The sequence below is a fragment of the Epinephelus fuscoguttatus genome, linkage group LG19, assembly GCF_011397635.1.
Source record: "Epinephelus fuscoguttatus linkage group LG19, E.fuscoguttatus.final_Chr_v1".
Lineage (NCBI taxonomy): Eukaryota > Metazoa > Chordata > Actinopteri > Perciformes > Serranidae > Epinephelus > Epinephelus fuscoguttatus.
Window position 1 is genome coordinate 9151287 of NC_064770.1, and position 16632 is coordinate 9167918.

General features: G+C 40.4%; 2 protein-coding genes across 2 annotated transcripts; both read left to right on the forward strand.

Annotated features, from left to right (window-relative positions):
- The first annotated feature begins 894 nt into the window (after window positions 1-894).
- Window positions 895-8199, forward strand: rnf25 (ring finger protein 25). Its single transcript, XM_049562001.1, has 10 exons — window positions 895-1140; window positions 1402-1473; window positions 3469-3565; window positions 4881-4948; window positions 5059-5128; window positions 5281-5352; window positions 5554-5700; window positions 5780-5869; window positions 5968-6105; window positions 7269-8199. The coding sequence occupies exons 1-10, from the start codon at window positions 1124-1126 to the stop codon at window positions 7953-7955; spliced, it is 1458 nt and encodes a 485-aa protein (XP_049417958.1). The 5' UTR covers window positions 895-1123; the 3' UTR covers window positions 7956-8199.
- Window positions 8200-9305: 1106 nt separating this feature from the next.
- Window positions 9306-16271, forward strand: kat8 (K(lysine) acetyltransferase 8). The gene is made up of 11 exons (XM_049562201.1): window positions 9306-9721; window positions 10273-10347; window positions 10523-10701; window positions 10799-10852; window positions 11033-11197; window positions 11308-11397; window positions 12757-12897; window positions 13367-13460; window positions 14553-14703; window positions 14866-15020; window positions 16030-16271. The coding sequence occupies exons 1-11, from the start codon at window positions 9403-9405 to the stop codon at window positions 16092-16094; spliced, it is 1488 nt and encodes a 495-aa protein (XP_049418158.1). The 5' UTR covers window positions 9306-9402; the 3' UTR covers window positions 16095-16271.
- Window positions 16272-16632: the final 361 nt, after the last annotated feature.

Consider the following 16632-nt stretch of genomic DNA (forward strand, 5'->3'; position numbering starts at 1 on the left):
TTTTTTTTTTTTTAAAAATTGTTTTTAATTATTCAAATTTTATATAATAGTATATATTGAATTAAAAATATTTTCCCACACTTAACTTTTTTTTCTAGTGATTTTTATATTATATCAATCAATCAATCAATCAATCAATCAATCAATCAATCAATCAATCAATCAATCAATTTTATTTATAAAACCCAATATCACAAATCACAATTTGCCTCTGAGGGCTAAGGAAAAACTCCCCCCAAAAAAGCCCTTTAACGGGAAAAAATATATATACCACAAATTGATTAATGGCGAGGCACTGCCCTCCAGTGATCACAGTGAGGAACTGCACAACTATGTCAAAATCTGAGGTTAATACCAGCATAAGCATTTTTTTTATTAACAGGTAGAACTAAATATTACACGTGAAACAGGGGCATCAACATTTGTATGCATTGCACTGACATATAGTAATGTTTCAGTATTTTTTATGTCAGATCATAGAGTGTCAGATCTGTAGTTAAAGTCACTTTTTCCTGCCCCCCTAGTGGCCTTTGTGTGGAACTACAACAGCATGTCACTAGCATCAAGCTAGACTGTGGGAAAACTTCCGGTTAAACCATAAAATAAAACTTCACAGTTAGTGCAGGTAGGTGACCACCGGAAAGCAGCGTATCCTAAGAGTTGTACAGCTACACCTTGTTCTATAATGTATTAGTTTCTTTGACCTGTGCGGGAATGGTTTTGTTTTAATATCCGATCCCTTTCAAGAAATAATTGCAAAAAACGGAGATGCAGTTATACATTGTGTCCACTGGAGGGCGATGAACACCTTCTGATTTCAATGACCGGCAACTCTACAAACGTCAAGTCAGAAACATGACACTTCCGGTGAAGACATTCAAAATAAAAGTTTCAAATTAGACACCGGCAGAAACTCTCCCTTAGCCTACATGAATATGGATCTCATGCTGATAGCAGACGTAATAAAGGTTCAGTGTGTGGTGTCACTGCTGGATTTCTAGTGTGTTGAATCACTAACGATACTTCATGGCGGTGACACTTTTGTTTTGAAAGCTCCGCGTCGTACATCAGTTGTTTGCAGCAGCTAACTAGCTCAGCAGCGGCTCACTCAGAAAACATCATCATGGCAGCGGAGTGCGAGTGAGTTTGTTGACAGCATGATTTTTCTCATTTAAACCTCAAAAACCCTTCTGAGAACCATTTTATATGTTCAACAGCCAATATGGTCAGTGACTGTCATTGTGCTCTGAGTAAAATCTGATGAAATGCAGACGGTCTGCTGTTGCTAATGTTCACTAGCAATAGTGTGTGAGCTAACACGCTAACGCTAGCTTGATTTGTGTGAACGTTAACCTGTAAAGGCAGCAGGAAAAATCAAATATTATATTTATTTCTCCGCAGTGTGCTGTCTGAAATTGAGGTGCTGGAGTCGATCTACCTGGATGAACTGCAGGTCAACAGGAAAGAAGACGGGTGAGACAGCTGAATGCACATCAATTTGCTTTACTCGCTTTGATTATAAGTTATGATTAATTAATGCTTTACAGTACAGAGCAGTGGTGAAATGTAACTAAGCACATTAATTCAGGTACTGCATTTAAACATTCAGATTATAGTTCTTCATCCCCTTTCCTGTCCACTGAAAGACATGTATCTCCAGATGTATTGATGTTGAATGTTTCTGATAAACTGTTTATTTATGTGCTGAGAAAATTCTCCTACTAAAACCTCTTGGATCAGCTGGAAAATGCATCGTCACAAAGCTGAAAACAGGGCTGTATCTCTGACACCATGAAAAGTTGACTTCTTAACGATATGTGGTCCTCACAGGACAACCACGCGACTGGTACATGATGATTTTATAGAATATGATGCATTGCTGTAACTCAAACTACCAGCAGTACATAAAGGAGCTCAAATGACCGAAACCTTACACATCTACAGCAGTGAAAATATCAACTTTATTACTAAAACACTGACAAGAAACATTTTACCGCACAATACTTTTTACCTGAAGTACTTTTGATGCATTTTGCTGATAATACTTACATACGTTTACTCAAGTTAGCGTTTGAATGCAGGGCTTTATTTGTAGTGGCATATTTTCATTGTGTGGTACTAGTACTTTAACTTGAATAAAGGATCTGGACACTTCTCCCACCCCTGGTCCAGGATAGGGGTGAGGACTTATACAAGTGGGGAAGCTCTGTAATAAAGACACTTTATCAGTGTTTGGACCTGTATTGATGCCCCAGATTTTTGTGTTCTTCCCTAAGTCCCAAACCTTTGCCCTAACCATAACCCAGCCCCTGCAAAGATAACCACATCTGCATATCACGGTAACACTATTTGATGTGGAAACCTCATACAACAAAGCTGTCCTGGTGTTACACCAGATTTTGTGACCCAAATAGTATTAAGATAAGGCCTCAAATTTCTAAAGCAGTTAACCTAAAACTGTGTATATATATATACATACATACATACATACATACATACATACAGAGAGAGAGAGTCACACATTGTGTGCAGAACTGTGGGAGCACAAAGTTTAATGAGTTTAGGTGTGTCTGCAGAGCAGTAGCACTTCACTTGCTAACATCTACTCCACACTTTGGTCTTTTTCATCCAACTAATTGATCTGTAGTGGCACAGAATGCCATGGTAGCACCATTTTTTTGGCATGTGATCCAGTTTGGTGAAAACATTTGCAGTGGCACTATACCTGAAATTCATTTTCAGGTCACAGAATTTGGTGTAACACCCTCCCAAGACCTTAATGCAGCTTACAGCTAGCAGCTCTGTCGTCTCTACTTCTCAATTTAAACAGCTGCTAGATAAAATGAAAAATGATACAGAAAAACCAAAACCGTTCTCAGTGCTGTCATGATGAGTGGAGCTGGAGGACAGACTGTAATTAGCTCACACTGAAAACTTAACCAAAGCTCTGCTATCTAACAGGGAGAGTATCACACCAGCCTCCACTGAATAATTTGTCCGTTTAACACTGTAAAGTGCTCATCAGATTCACATACCCGTTAGCACATGACCTAATGTTTTTTGATGAACCACAACAAGTAAATTGGTGAGTACAGAACGCTCAAAGATTATTATGAACCAGATCATTTAATTCATATTTAATTTAAATAGGTTGTATTTTGAGAATGGGCAAATCTTTTCAACAAATTAATCTTTCGGTTAATTAAAGATCTTGTCTATAATGTAGAGTTTTTAAAATGAGCAAGGAAACAATTATTTTCACCTGTTTTTTAATAGAGTTGTGCACAGAGTGTCTGCACAGAGAAAATGATTTCTGTAGCTTATTGGGCCTTGTGATGCCGTGTTGTTGCATCAGCCTGGCTGATATCTGATGACACTTCAGCTCTGAGTTTTAACACTTTCCCTGTCTTCTTTGGCTCCAGATTTTTGTCTGTTTTGTTTAAGCTGCTGTTCTGTTATGTCCTCCAGGGGCTGGGATGTTAGCCTGGTCCTGTACCCATCCACAGCGGAGGACTCTGTCTCCCAGTTTGTGCGTCTCACCCTGACTTTGACCCTTGATCAGCAAGTACGCTCTCCATTATCTTATCCTGGTCCTTGTAGAGCTCAGCAGTGAGTTTCCGTAAGTGAAAATCCCATTCATACTCTGAATCGAGTATTTGATTATTAGCTGTAATGTCACAACCATCCAAAGTAGAGTTACCACAATTTTTGAAGTAGTGGTATATGCTCCTGTGGAAGCCACAACTCTGCAGTGGTTTATGGGTTGGGTAGTTCTATCACTCTTAGGGTAATTGGTGGCTTGGTTCCAGGCATAAAACTCTTTACTAAAGGTGGAGTGAATGAATGGGAAATTCACAGAACTAGAGCCGTTCAAATATGGTTTGTCGCTGTTGAGCTCTATTTGGGTTTCAGTATTTCAGTGTCAGTGTTATGTTTTATTGATACACTGCCAACATTTTCTCTCCATGACTTGGTGATAATTACCTCCGCCAAGGAAGTTATGTTTTCGCCAGGCGTTTGTCTGTAAAATAGCTCAAAAAGTTCTGAGCAGATTTTGATGAAATTTTCAGGAAAGGTTGATAATGGCACCAGGAACAGATAATACAATTTTGGTGTTGATCGGTTGAAGCGAAGTGGATAAAATAATAAAATGGCAGGAAATCCGAGCTGCCTGGTGGAGGTCTGCGCTCTCCGAGTGCTCTAGTTTATTTATCTATATTCTATTGTTAAGGACAGAACCGCTAAATTCTAAATCCCATTAAAAACACCAAAACCAATATTATATTTATCTGTCTTTAAATACTTTCTGACTTCCTGTCTGTGGCTTTGAGCTTCAAGCCTCTTTGTTTACTACTGAAGATGTAAATCTTTAAAAAATACCTCAGAAATATGTAGTTTCATTTAAAAAAAAAAAAAAAAAAATCCTAAAACAGCTGGTCACTGTAGTTTCTATCAAACAGGAGAAAATAGTGCATTTGTTGTATTGTAAGTGGAGGATTAATCTACATTTGGTGCTTTAGTGAATATTTTGGGCTGCAAAATGATGTGTGTTTGTTTAAGTCAAATTAAACTGGTGTGGGTGTGGGTGTGTGGGTGTGTTCATAGTAATGAAAGAACACATCACCTGGCGCCACAGTGTGACTCATCCATTTGTTTTTAATAAGTTTTGGACAACAATGGAGCTCTATGGCACAGAAGAAGACAAAAGCTTTGATACATAGATAATACTGGATATTGGTTTTGTTTTTTTCATGTTATTTATAGTCAGTGATAGAAAATGTAAACTATCACCAGAGAAATCATTTAAAGCTCAGCTCACTTGATCAGGAAATACTAATGAACACAAGTTTGACTCTCTCCTTCCTGTTTGGTGTGCTTAGTATCCCTCGTCCTCTCCAGCCATCTCCATTCATAACCCACGGGGGCTTTCTGATGACAAGATCAGCAGGTAATGAACTGAAGCTGTGGACTGATTAGATCAGTATTAGTTCTTTCTGCTCAGGAAATGTTTAATACTGAGTGTAAAATCTTGTAATCATGTGCACCCCTTTCTCTTAGTGTCCAAAAGTGTCTTCAGTTGGAGGCTCAGTCCTGTCTGGGTTCACCTGTGTTGTATCAGCTCATTGAGGTCACTATATTTAGAGCTTTTCTTAACATAACATTTGAGGGAATTTATGATTCCAGTGGATGATTATCTTTTGAATAAATACAAATAAAGTAATGATGAGCAGTATTGCTGAAGTAATTTTTCTAACTTTTCCTCTGTTTTTTCTCTCCCAGAAAGCTAAAGAAATCCTGACTGAGAGCAATATTCCTCATGGAAACTGTGTCATTTGCCTCTATGGCTTTAAGGTACACATGACAAAATAAAAATATGATTAATTTATAATGTCATCATATGTCAGTGTTGTGTTTACAGCTACTCCCTCAAGTGGGCAAAAAATTGAATACAGGACTGTATTCTGCAGATGTTTTGAGAAATGTTTCTGAAATTTGCTTCCGCTAAAAATCTTAGCAAACCTATTCATGCGTCTGTGTTCTGTGTGTCCTCAGGAGGGAGAGACGTTCTCCAAGACTAACTGCTATCACTACTTCCACTCACACTGTCTCGGTCGTTACGCCAGCCACTCTGAGATGGAGCTCCGCCAGAGGGAGAAGGAGTTAGAGGAGGACAAGACTAGAGAGAGAACAGACTATCAAGTCAGCTGAAGAGTTCTGGTCAAAGAAATCTTTTTGTGTCTTTCTTTATAAGCTATTTAATCACTGACTCCTCTCACAGGAGCTGACTGTGGTGTGTCCGGTGTGTAGAGAGCCTCTAAGCTATAGTTTGGACCAGCTTTTGTCCTCTCCTGCCCCCCAGCTGCCTGAGGTGACACCATCTTTTATAATCTTACAACAAGGTTCTTAAGATGTAGTTTCCAAGGTCAAGACGAAACATTCAAAGGCTTTGTGTTTTCTTTTGCTCAGATGGACGAAGCAGCAATCGGCTCAACTTTTCAACAAAAGTGGTGTGAACTCCAGAAGCTTTTGGAAAGACAGAGGTCTAAAGGTGGGATCATTGACCCGGAGGTGGAATCAAATCGTTTTTTCATCCATACCAACGAGGTACGAATAAATCAGAAATATATGGCTGCATATAGATGCATTTAGGTGCCACAAACCACACATGACATCTGTGAAAGTAACTGAATGCATCACCGAAGAGGTATATGGTATATATATGGTATATAAGTAAATTTGGGTTGTCTGTGATTCTGTCTTTTGATATTGTCTGACACACTGACAAATTTGGATACATGTTGCATGTCTCACCTTTCTGATCTTGTACCTTTTTTACCAGGAGTATGTGGGGTCAATGTCATAAGGCCACACACATGTTTAGAATTGTTTTAATATTGATAAGTTATTAACTTCCCAACGTAGATTTATTTCCTCAGTCATATATTTTAAAGTAAACCCTTTAAACAAATATAAAATGGTCTTTTCATCTACTTATCACTGACTTTGATAGATATGCATTTCTAAAATTTGTTTTGTGAAGAGTGTTAAAAATATGAACTCAGCAAAAGGTAGGAAATCTTCTTAGCGACTTCTCATTCTGAAAAACTGGGTTTTAAGTACCAAAAACTCAGAGTGAGGTGTCTTTCACTGCAGTGTAAAATCAAAGTTGCTTTCACATTTGCACAGTGGTGAAACAGACTGAGACAGAGTTGGCTTTAGTTGTTCAATGCTGCAGAGTGTGCTGGTCGGTCGGTCTTGTTTATTAACGTTGCTGCTGAGCACTGCCCCTTTCCGTTAATTTAAGTCTGAGTTGAAATATGTTGTATGAAAAAAAACAGGCCAACTTGATCAGTGGCCATTTGAGTACATTTGTGTCATACGTTTCTGTTTGCAGCAATATTGAATCAATATAGTCCAGACTGGAACCCTGTTCATTCTACAAAATAATACATCTTTTTAAAAAATTACATGTATTTGGCTGCATTTTAAACGTAAAAACTTCACGCTACTTACTAGGGGAAAATTAATCTTTTTGGAAATCCTCCTGTTTGCTGTCAAACCCAGAGTCACATAAGAAGATAAATATCATTTTCATCTCTGTGCTGGAAGAAAAAGCTGAAAGGAAGTGCCAACTGCTTACCTAGCTATCATCACCTATCAAATGTGTCAAAAATCCACCATCATCCAACTCCAACGCTGTGTTATCAGCACTGTTCCTATATAATGTTGTACAAAACACTTATAGTGATACATGTCAACTCCCACAGACTCCATCTGCTGCTGAAAATGGAAACCTGGACGCAGATGTCTCTCCTGGTCCCCCAGTACCCTCTGCGTCTAATGTTTCCTCTTATGAAACTGGTGTCAGAGCAGACCAGTTTGTTCCTGGACTGTCCCACTGCAGAGGCGGTCAGGGCCAGAAGCGTCAGAACCAGATGAGGGGGCCAAGGAGAGGAGGCAGGTCCAAACCACAACACCGGAGAGCTGCCCCCATCACAGAGCACCTGGATAAACTGTCTCTGTCCTCAGACTGCACTGAAAGACCAATAAAAGCCAAAGCTCAGGGTAACCATGGCCAACAAGTACAAGTAAATGCAGAATTATGTCAGTCTAAAACAGGCAGGGGTGTCCACGCAGAGCAACAAGAGACCTTAGTGTCTCCAGATGATCAGCCAATGTGCCAGGCAGCCTTGGAAACTGAATGCCCAAAAGATGCTGCAGACTCTGGAGGCGGTCGTGGTCACCATGGAAGGAGAAGGGGTCCTCACCGATCTGTCCCGGACAACGGAGCCCTTGGGCCCGCACGCTACCACTGGGATGGGCGAGCTTCTAGAAGCAGGGGAGGAGGGCCCAATAACCTGTACAGCAGAGGAGGGGGCCCCCGCCGGGGTCATGGCAGGGGCTTTCAGCACAAAGTGGTGGAGCGAGAGAGGGGAAGAGAGGAGGTGCTATGACAAAGGGCAACAGGAGGGCCAATGAACAAATGTATGTGTGCCTCCATTATCCGTTTGCATAGATTAAAGCCCTGCACCAGAAACGACATTCACTGTAGTATCCTTTCCTCCTGTACATTGCCGTTATTCTGGTCTCTGGTATGCACTTTAATGCACACTAATATCGGATACAGATGGTTGTTGCTTTTTGTTGTGGTGCAATATGACTTGGAAGAACTACAAATTAAATTTCCTCTGGATGTCAGTGCGTTGCAGAGTGTGTGTATTTCCTGTAGTTCTCTATAAAGAAGGTTAATTAAGTTCAGTTACACTAACTGCTGCAGCTTTGATTATGCTGTTATGTGAAGCAACTGAAATTGTGCAGGAAATATTAGCAGAGAAATACTCCAGACAGACTGAGGTCATACTTTTACTGTTATTGCCGAATTAAAGTAAATGATAAAAACTACAATACTTCTACAGTACTTTTACATAAGTATGTGCATGTTACACTGTGGCATTGCTACTAGTACTCTGGGAAATGATCTGAATAATTTTTCCTCCATAGGAGAAGAGATAAAGGGCCAAAAGAGACATGCTATAGACCTACAGTCAGTGGGGCTGAATTGGATAAACTCCCCAGCCCGACAGGACTTGAGTTATTGGTCTGAAAAGGACAATTTTGCCCTGAGTACTGTAAGTCTGGCACACAAAAATAGTGGTTTTATCCAAGTTTCAAGTAATTTTTGGTCATGCATAACAGATACAGACAAGCAATGATGTGCTTTGAAAATCTGGCGGAGGTCTGATACATTACAAATTGTTTAATACTTAACAATAGTGAATATACCACATGAAGCATAGTATAAAAAGTAGTTACAGAGGGTTGAAGGTGGCACCAGCATTAATGCATAGTCTTTCCCATCTTTGAGATGGATGTTGAGTTAAAATACATTTTTAAATCTTTATTATTCAGTGTCTATTGTGACATTTATTTTCATTCAAGTACCAACAAACGAATTTCTTACCAAAACATACACAATCAAAGTGGAGGAAAGCACAGCTGGAAATTTAGATTATTTAAATGTATTTACTATTTATGTATTATTTAAATTTTACTCCTCAGTTAGCCTAATGGGCAGTCAAAGTTGAGCACCTCATTTATTAAAGAGCAACTTGCAGGTCATTTTAGAAAAATAAATTCATACTTAATATTTACTGAAAAGTACTATTTGAAAGGTTATTGCAGGATTAAATATGGCAAAAATGTAAATAAATGTACAAATATTGTAGAGCTCAGGCTTATGGGAGATGTAGTTGTTGAAGCATGCTGGGAGGAAGAGAGGCGGAACCTACGTCCCACCGACGCCATCTTGGCAGTTTTTTTTTTCCTGTTGAAGACCAGCCCCTCTAAATAATCTGCGCAGGATCGCAGAGGCGTGTTGTTGTTTTTGAAACGACTGGGGTTATGACTGGCGGGAGCGACTTTCACAAAAGCTACAACAACAACAAGGACTCTGAGCTTAGAATGGATGTAGACATGGACTCTAGTCACATGGAAAGTGAGCGGGGGGAGTTGGACAGTAATATCCCGGCGGCGTGCTCCTCAAACGGCAGTGGCGGGGAAGAGGACGAGGCGGAGGCCGTTGGCCGTGTGAGAGAAGCCGGGGGCTCTAGTAGTCAGCACACCCCGGACGGAGGCGGAGTGTTCTGCAGCGGCAGGGAGCAGGAGGTGTCGGTCGAAATCGGGGAGACGTATTTATGTCAACGAGCCGACAAGACATGGCGTAAGTGATCTGGTCAGGATGTTTCACCCCGGTTTCAGTAAGCAGGTTGTTAATGTTTGTTGCGCGCACTCTCCTTTGTTTTTGGAGAGAAATTCACACCAAACTCCATTAAAATGTGGTGCTAAGTCTTACTGATTCTCTTGAAACCGTGGCGGTAAGACTCCATTGAAGGATTTTTTTGATTTACGATTGGTCAGCCGGTCTTTCTGGAACATTCGGCATGAATGATAAAACCATAATAGAGCAAACAACCCGCCAGTCAATTATAGAAGTTAACATTTCATAGGAGTACATAGGATAACGTTACAGTTTGGGGGATTGTGAGATTGCCGAATTGAATAATGACTCAGCACGTACCCAGTCACATTTTATCCGGCAAGATCACAATAAGCATGTTTGCTAATAAGCAAGGAAATATTCCAAGTCATTGAAATCTGAATGGAGTTTGGTGAGACGTCCCATCAAGGAGATATGAAACTTGCATTTGTACTTAACATAAATGACTTTGTTGAGAAGTCTCATTATCGAGTGGCTCTTGCTTTTCTTTTCAGACACAGCAGAGGTTATTCAGTCCCGCTTGAATGAACAGGAGGGCAGAGAGGAGTTCTATGTTCACTATGTAGGATGTGAGTACATCTTCTTGGTGAAGCAACGCATTTAATTAAACCTTTATTTCTACATCATCATTATCCTGTTCCACCCTCATTTTTGTCACTCTCATACCTTGATTTGTCTGTACCTTCTCTATCCTCTCACTTGCTGCTTTACAATGATCCCTGTCTTCATTCTTTTTGCATGCAGTCAACAGGCGCCTAGATGAGTGGGTGGGTAAGGCCCGCCTGGCACTCACCAAGACAGTGAAGGACGCAGTGAGGAAGAGCACAGAGATTGGAGGTGTCGGTGATTTGGGTGAACAGCCAGAAAGAAAGATCACTCGCAACCAGAAGCGCAAGCATGATGAGATCAACCATGTACAGAAGGTAGAGATATTTCCTGTAGTTATTTTGTGCTGTTTGTGTGGTGACACTCTTTTGTATTACATGGCTGATATTTATCTAAGGGAATTTTCTTTTGCAGACGTATGCAGAGATGGACCCAACAACAGCTGCCCTGGAGAAAGAGCATGAGGCGGTAAGCTGGTGTGTCTGTGTGTGTCTGTGGGTTTCTCTTATTAAAGTTTATGAAAGTATGTTCACTTCACTCCTGCTGAATCCTCTAAATCATTTGGTGAAAGTGGCTAATGTATTTAACTTCCTAAATGTTTTGTTAATCATTTTCGTCACTGCACCACCTCACATGTCTCTCCATCAGATCACCAAAGTGAAATATGTGGATAAGATTCAGATAGGAAACTTTGAGATCGATGCCTGGTACTTCTCACCGTTTCCTGAGGACTATGGCAAGCAACCCAAGCTGTGGATCTGCGAGTACTGCCTTAAATACATGAAGTATGAGAAGACCTTCAGACATCACCTGGTGAGTGCAGCTTTCACTTCAGTGTAGGATGTAGGAAAGTTTGTGATGTTTGTACATCCTGTGCCACCTGAATACAAGAGGTTTGACCTTTTGGACTTTTGTCTCCTTAGTCCCACTGTCAGTGGAAGCAGCCTCCAGGCAAAGAAATCTACAGAAGAAGCAACATATCAGTATATGAAGTGGATGGGCGGGACCACAAGGTGAGTACACCTGGAAAGTCTTTGCCACACCCGAAGATGGAAGCTGTTAAAAGGCCAAGAAACACCAAACCAACATCAAAGAGCGAGTGATGACAAAAGCAGGCTGTTGCATTGCCTCACATCAACTGTGCCTTGGCAAAAAGTTGCATATACACACATTGCAAAGACTACAGCAGACAGCCAACCAGCACATACTTTCTGCACCTGCGTGAAAGGCAATGACTCTCCACACCAGCAGATGGCGCTAGTCTGTAATTGTCATGCAAAAAGGGAAACCGTAAGACCGCCATAACGCTATTCAGCCAGTTAGCACGTTTTGCAGAGTTGAAAGAAGAAAGCATATGTACTGTGTGACAGTGAACAATAACATAAATCATCACGAAATGTTACTGTTAAAGAGCTCAAGAAAGAAAGAAAAATAATCTTATTCTATGTAACAAGTTTGTTTTAGTGTCAGTCCCTCTTGACTTCGGCTGTTTGTCTGCTATCCTCACTTTCGTTTCTGCCAGTCAATGATTCTAGTCACCGGTGAGTTCTGCTGTCTCTGACATAGGGCTGCTCGATTATGGAAAAAATCATGATCACGATTATTTTGGGCAAAATTGAAATCACGATTATGCAAATGATTATGCGGAGCACATGATGACTGATATTGTTTACACAACGGCATGTCATTTCTGTCTCTACATGGTCGTGCGTTCACAATTCTCCTTTGCTCTCTGTACCGCGGACGGCGGAGTTCGGCCTCAATGTGCACACAAACAGACACGTGCATGCACACACACACACACAAACAGACACGTGGGTGCACACACACATACACAGACCAACCTCTCGCTCTCCCTCTGCCATCTTCTGCACACTTTTTGAAATCTTCTGCGATCACCTGCCCTTTGCATTATTCGTAGTTCACCTACTTGACTGACTGGCTCGTGGAGTTAATAGAGGAGAGGAGGAGGAGGTATTGCACATGCACGACTTCTGTCCCTGACCAAAAATTGTTTACCCCCAATTTCATTAATTTTGAAATGGTTTGACCTCAAAATCGTAATCTCGATCACGAGACGATTTATTACACAGCCTTATGCTGACACTGATTCTGCATGCTGAATCAGGCACAAAAAAGCCAACAAGGGTCAACATGGGGCAATGGCTAACAGTTGGCTTGGTGTGTCAGGGCCCTAATGCTAAATAATATTGATTTGTTTGCTTCTGGTATCTGTGTCCTACTCTGTGTTTTTAGTGGAAATAAAAGTGGACTTCCATTTGACTTAAAGAAAATGTGTGGATTCTGTAAGAGAGAATTTTTTGTGATGATGTTCTTCATCGTTGTTTTTCATTGTTGGTCTCTGTTTGCAGATCTACTGTCAAAATCTTTGTCTTCTAGCAAAACTATTTCTCGACCACAAGACACTTTATTTTGATGTGGAGCCCTTTATCTTCTATATCCTCACTGAAGTCAACAAACAGGGAGCACACATCGTTGGCTACTTCTCCAAAGTAAGGCCTGTTTCTAATGCTTTTGACTCAAGTTGACTAAAAAATATTTACCTTTTTATATACATCTGTCACCCTTTGCAGTTAACGTGTTTTTTTTTTTTTTATCAGAACGTAATGTATGTCCTTGTGGCATGAGTATCATGTTTAATACATTTCTTTCCTCATACAACATTTGTAAAGCTGAACTGTTGTTTTCATCCATGTACAGTATTTCCTGGCATATTGCCCCAACCATCTGTTGATCAGCGAGTGTAGCAGTTTAAAAACTCTTCAGGGTTCCTTTAATTCCATTTGTACATTAATCATCACATTTTACATTTGTAAGAAGCTCACTGATGTAGTATTGTCTCGAAACCGTGAAATTGTTGAAATGTAAACATGCAGAAATGTTTGACTTTAACAGAATCACACCTCAAACTGGAGTCATTAACAACTGTCTTAATTTCTGCATTTTGCCTTTGCTTTTCAGGAGAAAGAGTCTCCAGATGGGAACAATGTGGCATGTATTCTCACACTGCCGCCTTACCAACGCAGAGGCTACGGAAAGTTCCTCATAGCTTTTAGTAAGTGAGAATATTTCTAAAAGTGCAGTCTTCAGATATTTGTCAAATAAGGTGGTCATTTTAAGGCGATGATCAGATGCAAACTAACTGCTAATCAGCATTAGTTGTCGGTTTGATTCCTGTGAATGACTGAGCAGTTTTAGTATGAATATAGATTAGGGTTGGGTCAGTATGAGAAAAAAAAACGGTCCGGGTTTTGTAAAAAAAACCAAAAAAAAACCGCATCAAGTCAGTAATACCAGATTTTCGCCACTTGGGGGCGCAATTGACTCATTTAAAATAAAAAAAACGACATTAGGACAACAGAATGACAGTAACAAGTTGTTTCTTTTATTCCTTACAAATAAATTTTGCAGCTTACTCAATCAGTGCAAACAAGGGTTGCCTCCTTCGTCTGGCTCAAAGCCAAAGTGTTGCCATAGTGGCGCATTCCTTGATTTTGTCGAGACTAAATTGTCCGCCATTATCGACTCCCCGTCACTATTAAACAAACTCCAGGCTACAGTAGAGGCGCATGTGCACTCGCACCTCCTAGCTCAGTCCCCGCCCCACCCCCCTCTCTTTCCTGCTTGCTGTGCGCTTGGTGAAGAGGCAGACACATGCTCACAGACTCGGGCTTACTATAAGCAGAGTGGACTACGTGAAACTGTCCGTGAAAAATCCCCGCGGTGTGAAAAATACATGCTGAACAGTCTTTTGTGTGACACTGGTGCGCAGAGCAAAGTCCGCGCGGTCGTGCTTTGCGCGCACAGGGCTTGCGGACGTCCACTTTTACCGGGCGGACCTCCACGGCGTCCGCTCCGCGTACGTTCTGCCCGAGTATGTGGTCCGGTCGGTCTCAAAAAATAAAACCCGGTCCAAGATGGAGTACCGGACTGAATTGGTATTACCAAGAACCGACCCAACCCTAACATAGATGTGCGCAGAGTCAAATTCAGGAACATCAGCTTTCTTTAAACACAATTTTGGCCACATGTATTTTAAGCAAAACACTGTTGGAATGTGTCTGTGATTGCTGCAGATAGGGATAGGACTCACAAATGAGTCATCTCCTCTGTACTAACATTTCTGTTTTTGTTGCTGTGTGTTTAGGTTATGAGCTGTCTAAGCTGGAGAGTGCAGTTGGGTCTCCAGAGAAGCCTCTGTCTGATCTGGGGAAGCTGAGCTACAGAAGTTACTGGTCCTGGGTCCTACTGGAGATCCTGAGAGACTTCAGAGGAACGCTGTCCATCAAAGACCTCAGGTAGACACGTGCATGCGCACACACACACACACACACACACACACACACACACACACACACACACCACCGTCAGACACCCGGTCATTCTTTTTTTTTTTATCTCTTAAGCTCTGATTTTTGATGCTCATATCAGATCCTCCGCCCTCTATTCTTGCTCCCCAGCCAGATGACCAGCATCACGCAGAGTGACATCATCAGCACGCTGCAGTCACTCAATATGGTAAAATACTGGAAAGGTCAGCATGTTATCTGTGTGACGCCCAAACTGGTGGAAGAGCACCTGAAGAGCGCCCAGTACAAGAAACCACCAATCACAGGTAAGCCCAGACCTTTTATATTTTCAGTTTGTGTTCTTTTATTCCCTAATTACTGACCTGGTTATAACATGGACAACCAAACCCAAACTTAAACTTTTTAAGGAGGTAGAGTCAAAAAAGGTTAAATGACTTATTTATGTTACAATTATTGTAACCCTGAAATAATGCTGGTAAATGCCAGTAATTAAGGCTGAACAAACTGAAAATTGATAGCCGCATTTAATTTTTTCTGACATTTTAGATATAGACCCAACAATTATTTTATTATCTGAAAAAAAGTTGATACATACAGATAATGAAAATATTGTTGAGTTGAAGCTCAAGGCAAAACACCTTATTTTGCGCTAGACAACAGAAGGACAGACACACAAACACAATCACTTTGGCTTTTCACAATTGTTATTACAGCATGATGTTCTTTTTATAGCAAAAAAACCCCCAAAACACTACATCTACACCATGTCAGCAGAATGGGAGAAACATAACTCCAACTTGGGCATACACATGCATGACTCCAAGATGGTTACACCCTCTTCGAGCTTTGTAGTTACTCCATTTAAGCAGCCTAAATTAGCTGCTCTCGCTGTGTTATTATGGTATTTGTAGCTGCTGACTAACAAGTGAAACCAGATACAAACAAACTTTGTCAAGGTCATTTTATATCAGCTGAATTTGTTTGATTTATGTTAATTTGTTATTTTATTTAGATTTAATTGGCAGCATTGGTAAATTTGTTGCTGGTTTATTGACACTTGTATAGTTTTTTCACCATGCGGGAGATATCGGCACTGTCAGAAATGACAAAATCTCAGTCAAAATTATGACTGAGGTTGACACGTTTTCCCATCAGTTGCTTATAAATACAGTCTGAGACTGTCTCTATTTCAGACTTGTAAAAATATCCCTGCTGCATTGTTTGTGTTGTTATACAGATATAGTTTATCTTGTGGTTCCTATTCCCTTTGTGTCTTTTGTTTATCATCTCTCTCGTATGTCGTCTCTTTCACAGTGGACACTATGTGTTTGAAGTGGGCGCCCCCCAAAAATAAACAAGCAAAGTTATCCAAGAAGTGAGAGGCGGAGCCAGTGATGACACACCTGTCCAACAAATCAACCTGTTCATACCATCTGCCAAGTTCCCCCTTTTCTCCTCACCTGGCAAAAACCCTGCTGTTATGAAAACCCAATGTATATAGTTATTAGTAGCATCTGTTGGTATTTTTTAAAATATGTTTAAAAAAACAAAACACACACTTGTCTCCTGATTCATCCTTTCCAGGGTATCAGCTAGTTTTAAAGGTCTGCAACATAGTCTTTAAAAAATCTGTTTAAGGCTACAGAATAATTAAAATCTTGAATTTGTAACTTAATAACTTTCCGTCAGCTCTTTTAATAGAATATATGTAGGTATGTTGACAGATAGATACCATAATTGTAACAGGAAGAGTTTGAGCTCTGTTGCTCATTAAAAATTTAAAGTTAAGATATACTGATGCATACATAGCCTAATGATGATCTTAAAATCTCACTGTAATTTATTATCTTACTTTAAAAAAAAAAAAAAATCGTCCTTATTAAAGAGACATGGATAGAGTTAAAGATGTTCAGCTGA

What these genes read in the sequence shown, in the direction of transcription:
- rnf25 (XM_049562001.1), top strand. An exon ending in TTTGCCTCTATGGCTTTAAG is followed by an intron (nt 5,353 to 5,553) that starts GTACACATGACA and finishes GTGTGTCCTCAG; the next exon opens with GAGGGAGAGACGTTCTCCAA. An exon ending in TTTTCATCCATACCAACGAG is followed by an intron (nt 6,106 to 7,268) that starts GTACGAATAAAT and finishes CAACTCCCACAG; the next exon opens with ACTCCATCTGCTGCTGAAAA.
- kat8 (XM_049562201.1), top strand. Translation starts at nt 9,403, where the DNA reads ATGACTGGCGGGAGCGACTTTCACAAAAGCTACAACAACAACAAGGAC. An exon ending in AGATCAACCATGTACAGAAG is followed by an intron (nt 10,702 to 10,798) that starts GTAGAGATATTT and finishes TTTCTTTTGCAG; the next exon opens with ACGTATGCAGAGATGGACCC. An exon ending in TCGTTGGCTACTTCTCCAAA is followed by an intron (nt 12,898 to 13,366) that starts GTAAGGCCTGTT and finishes TTTGCTTTTCAG; the next exon opens with GAGAAAGAGTCTCCAGATGG.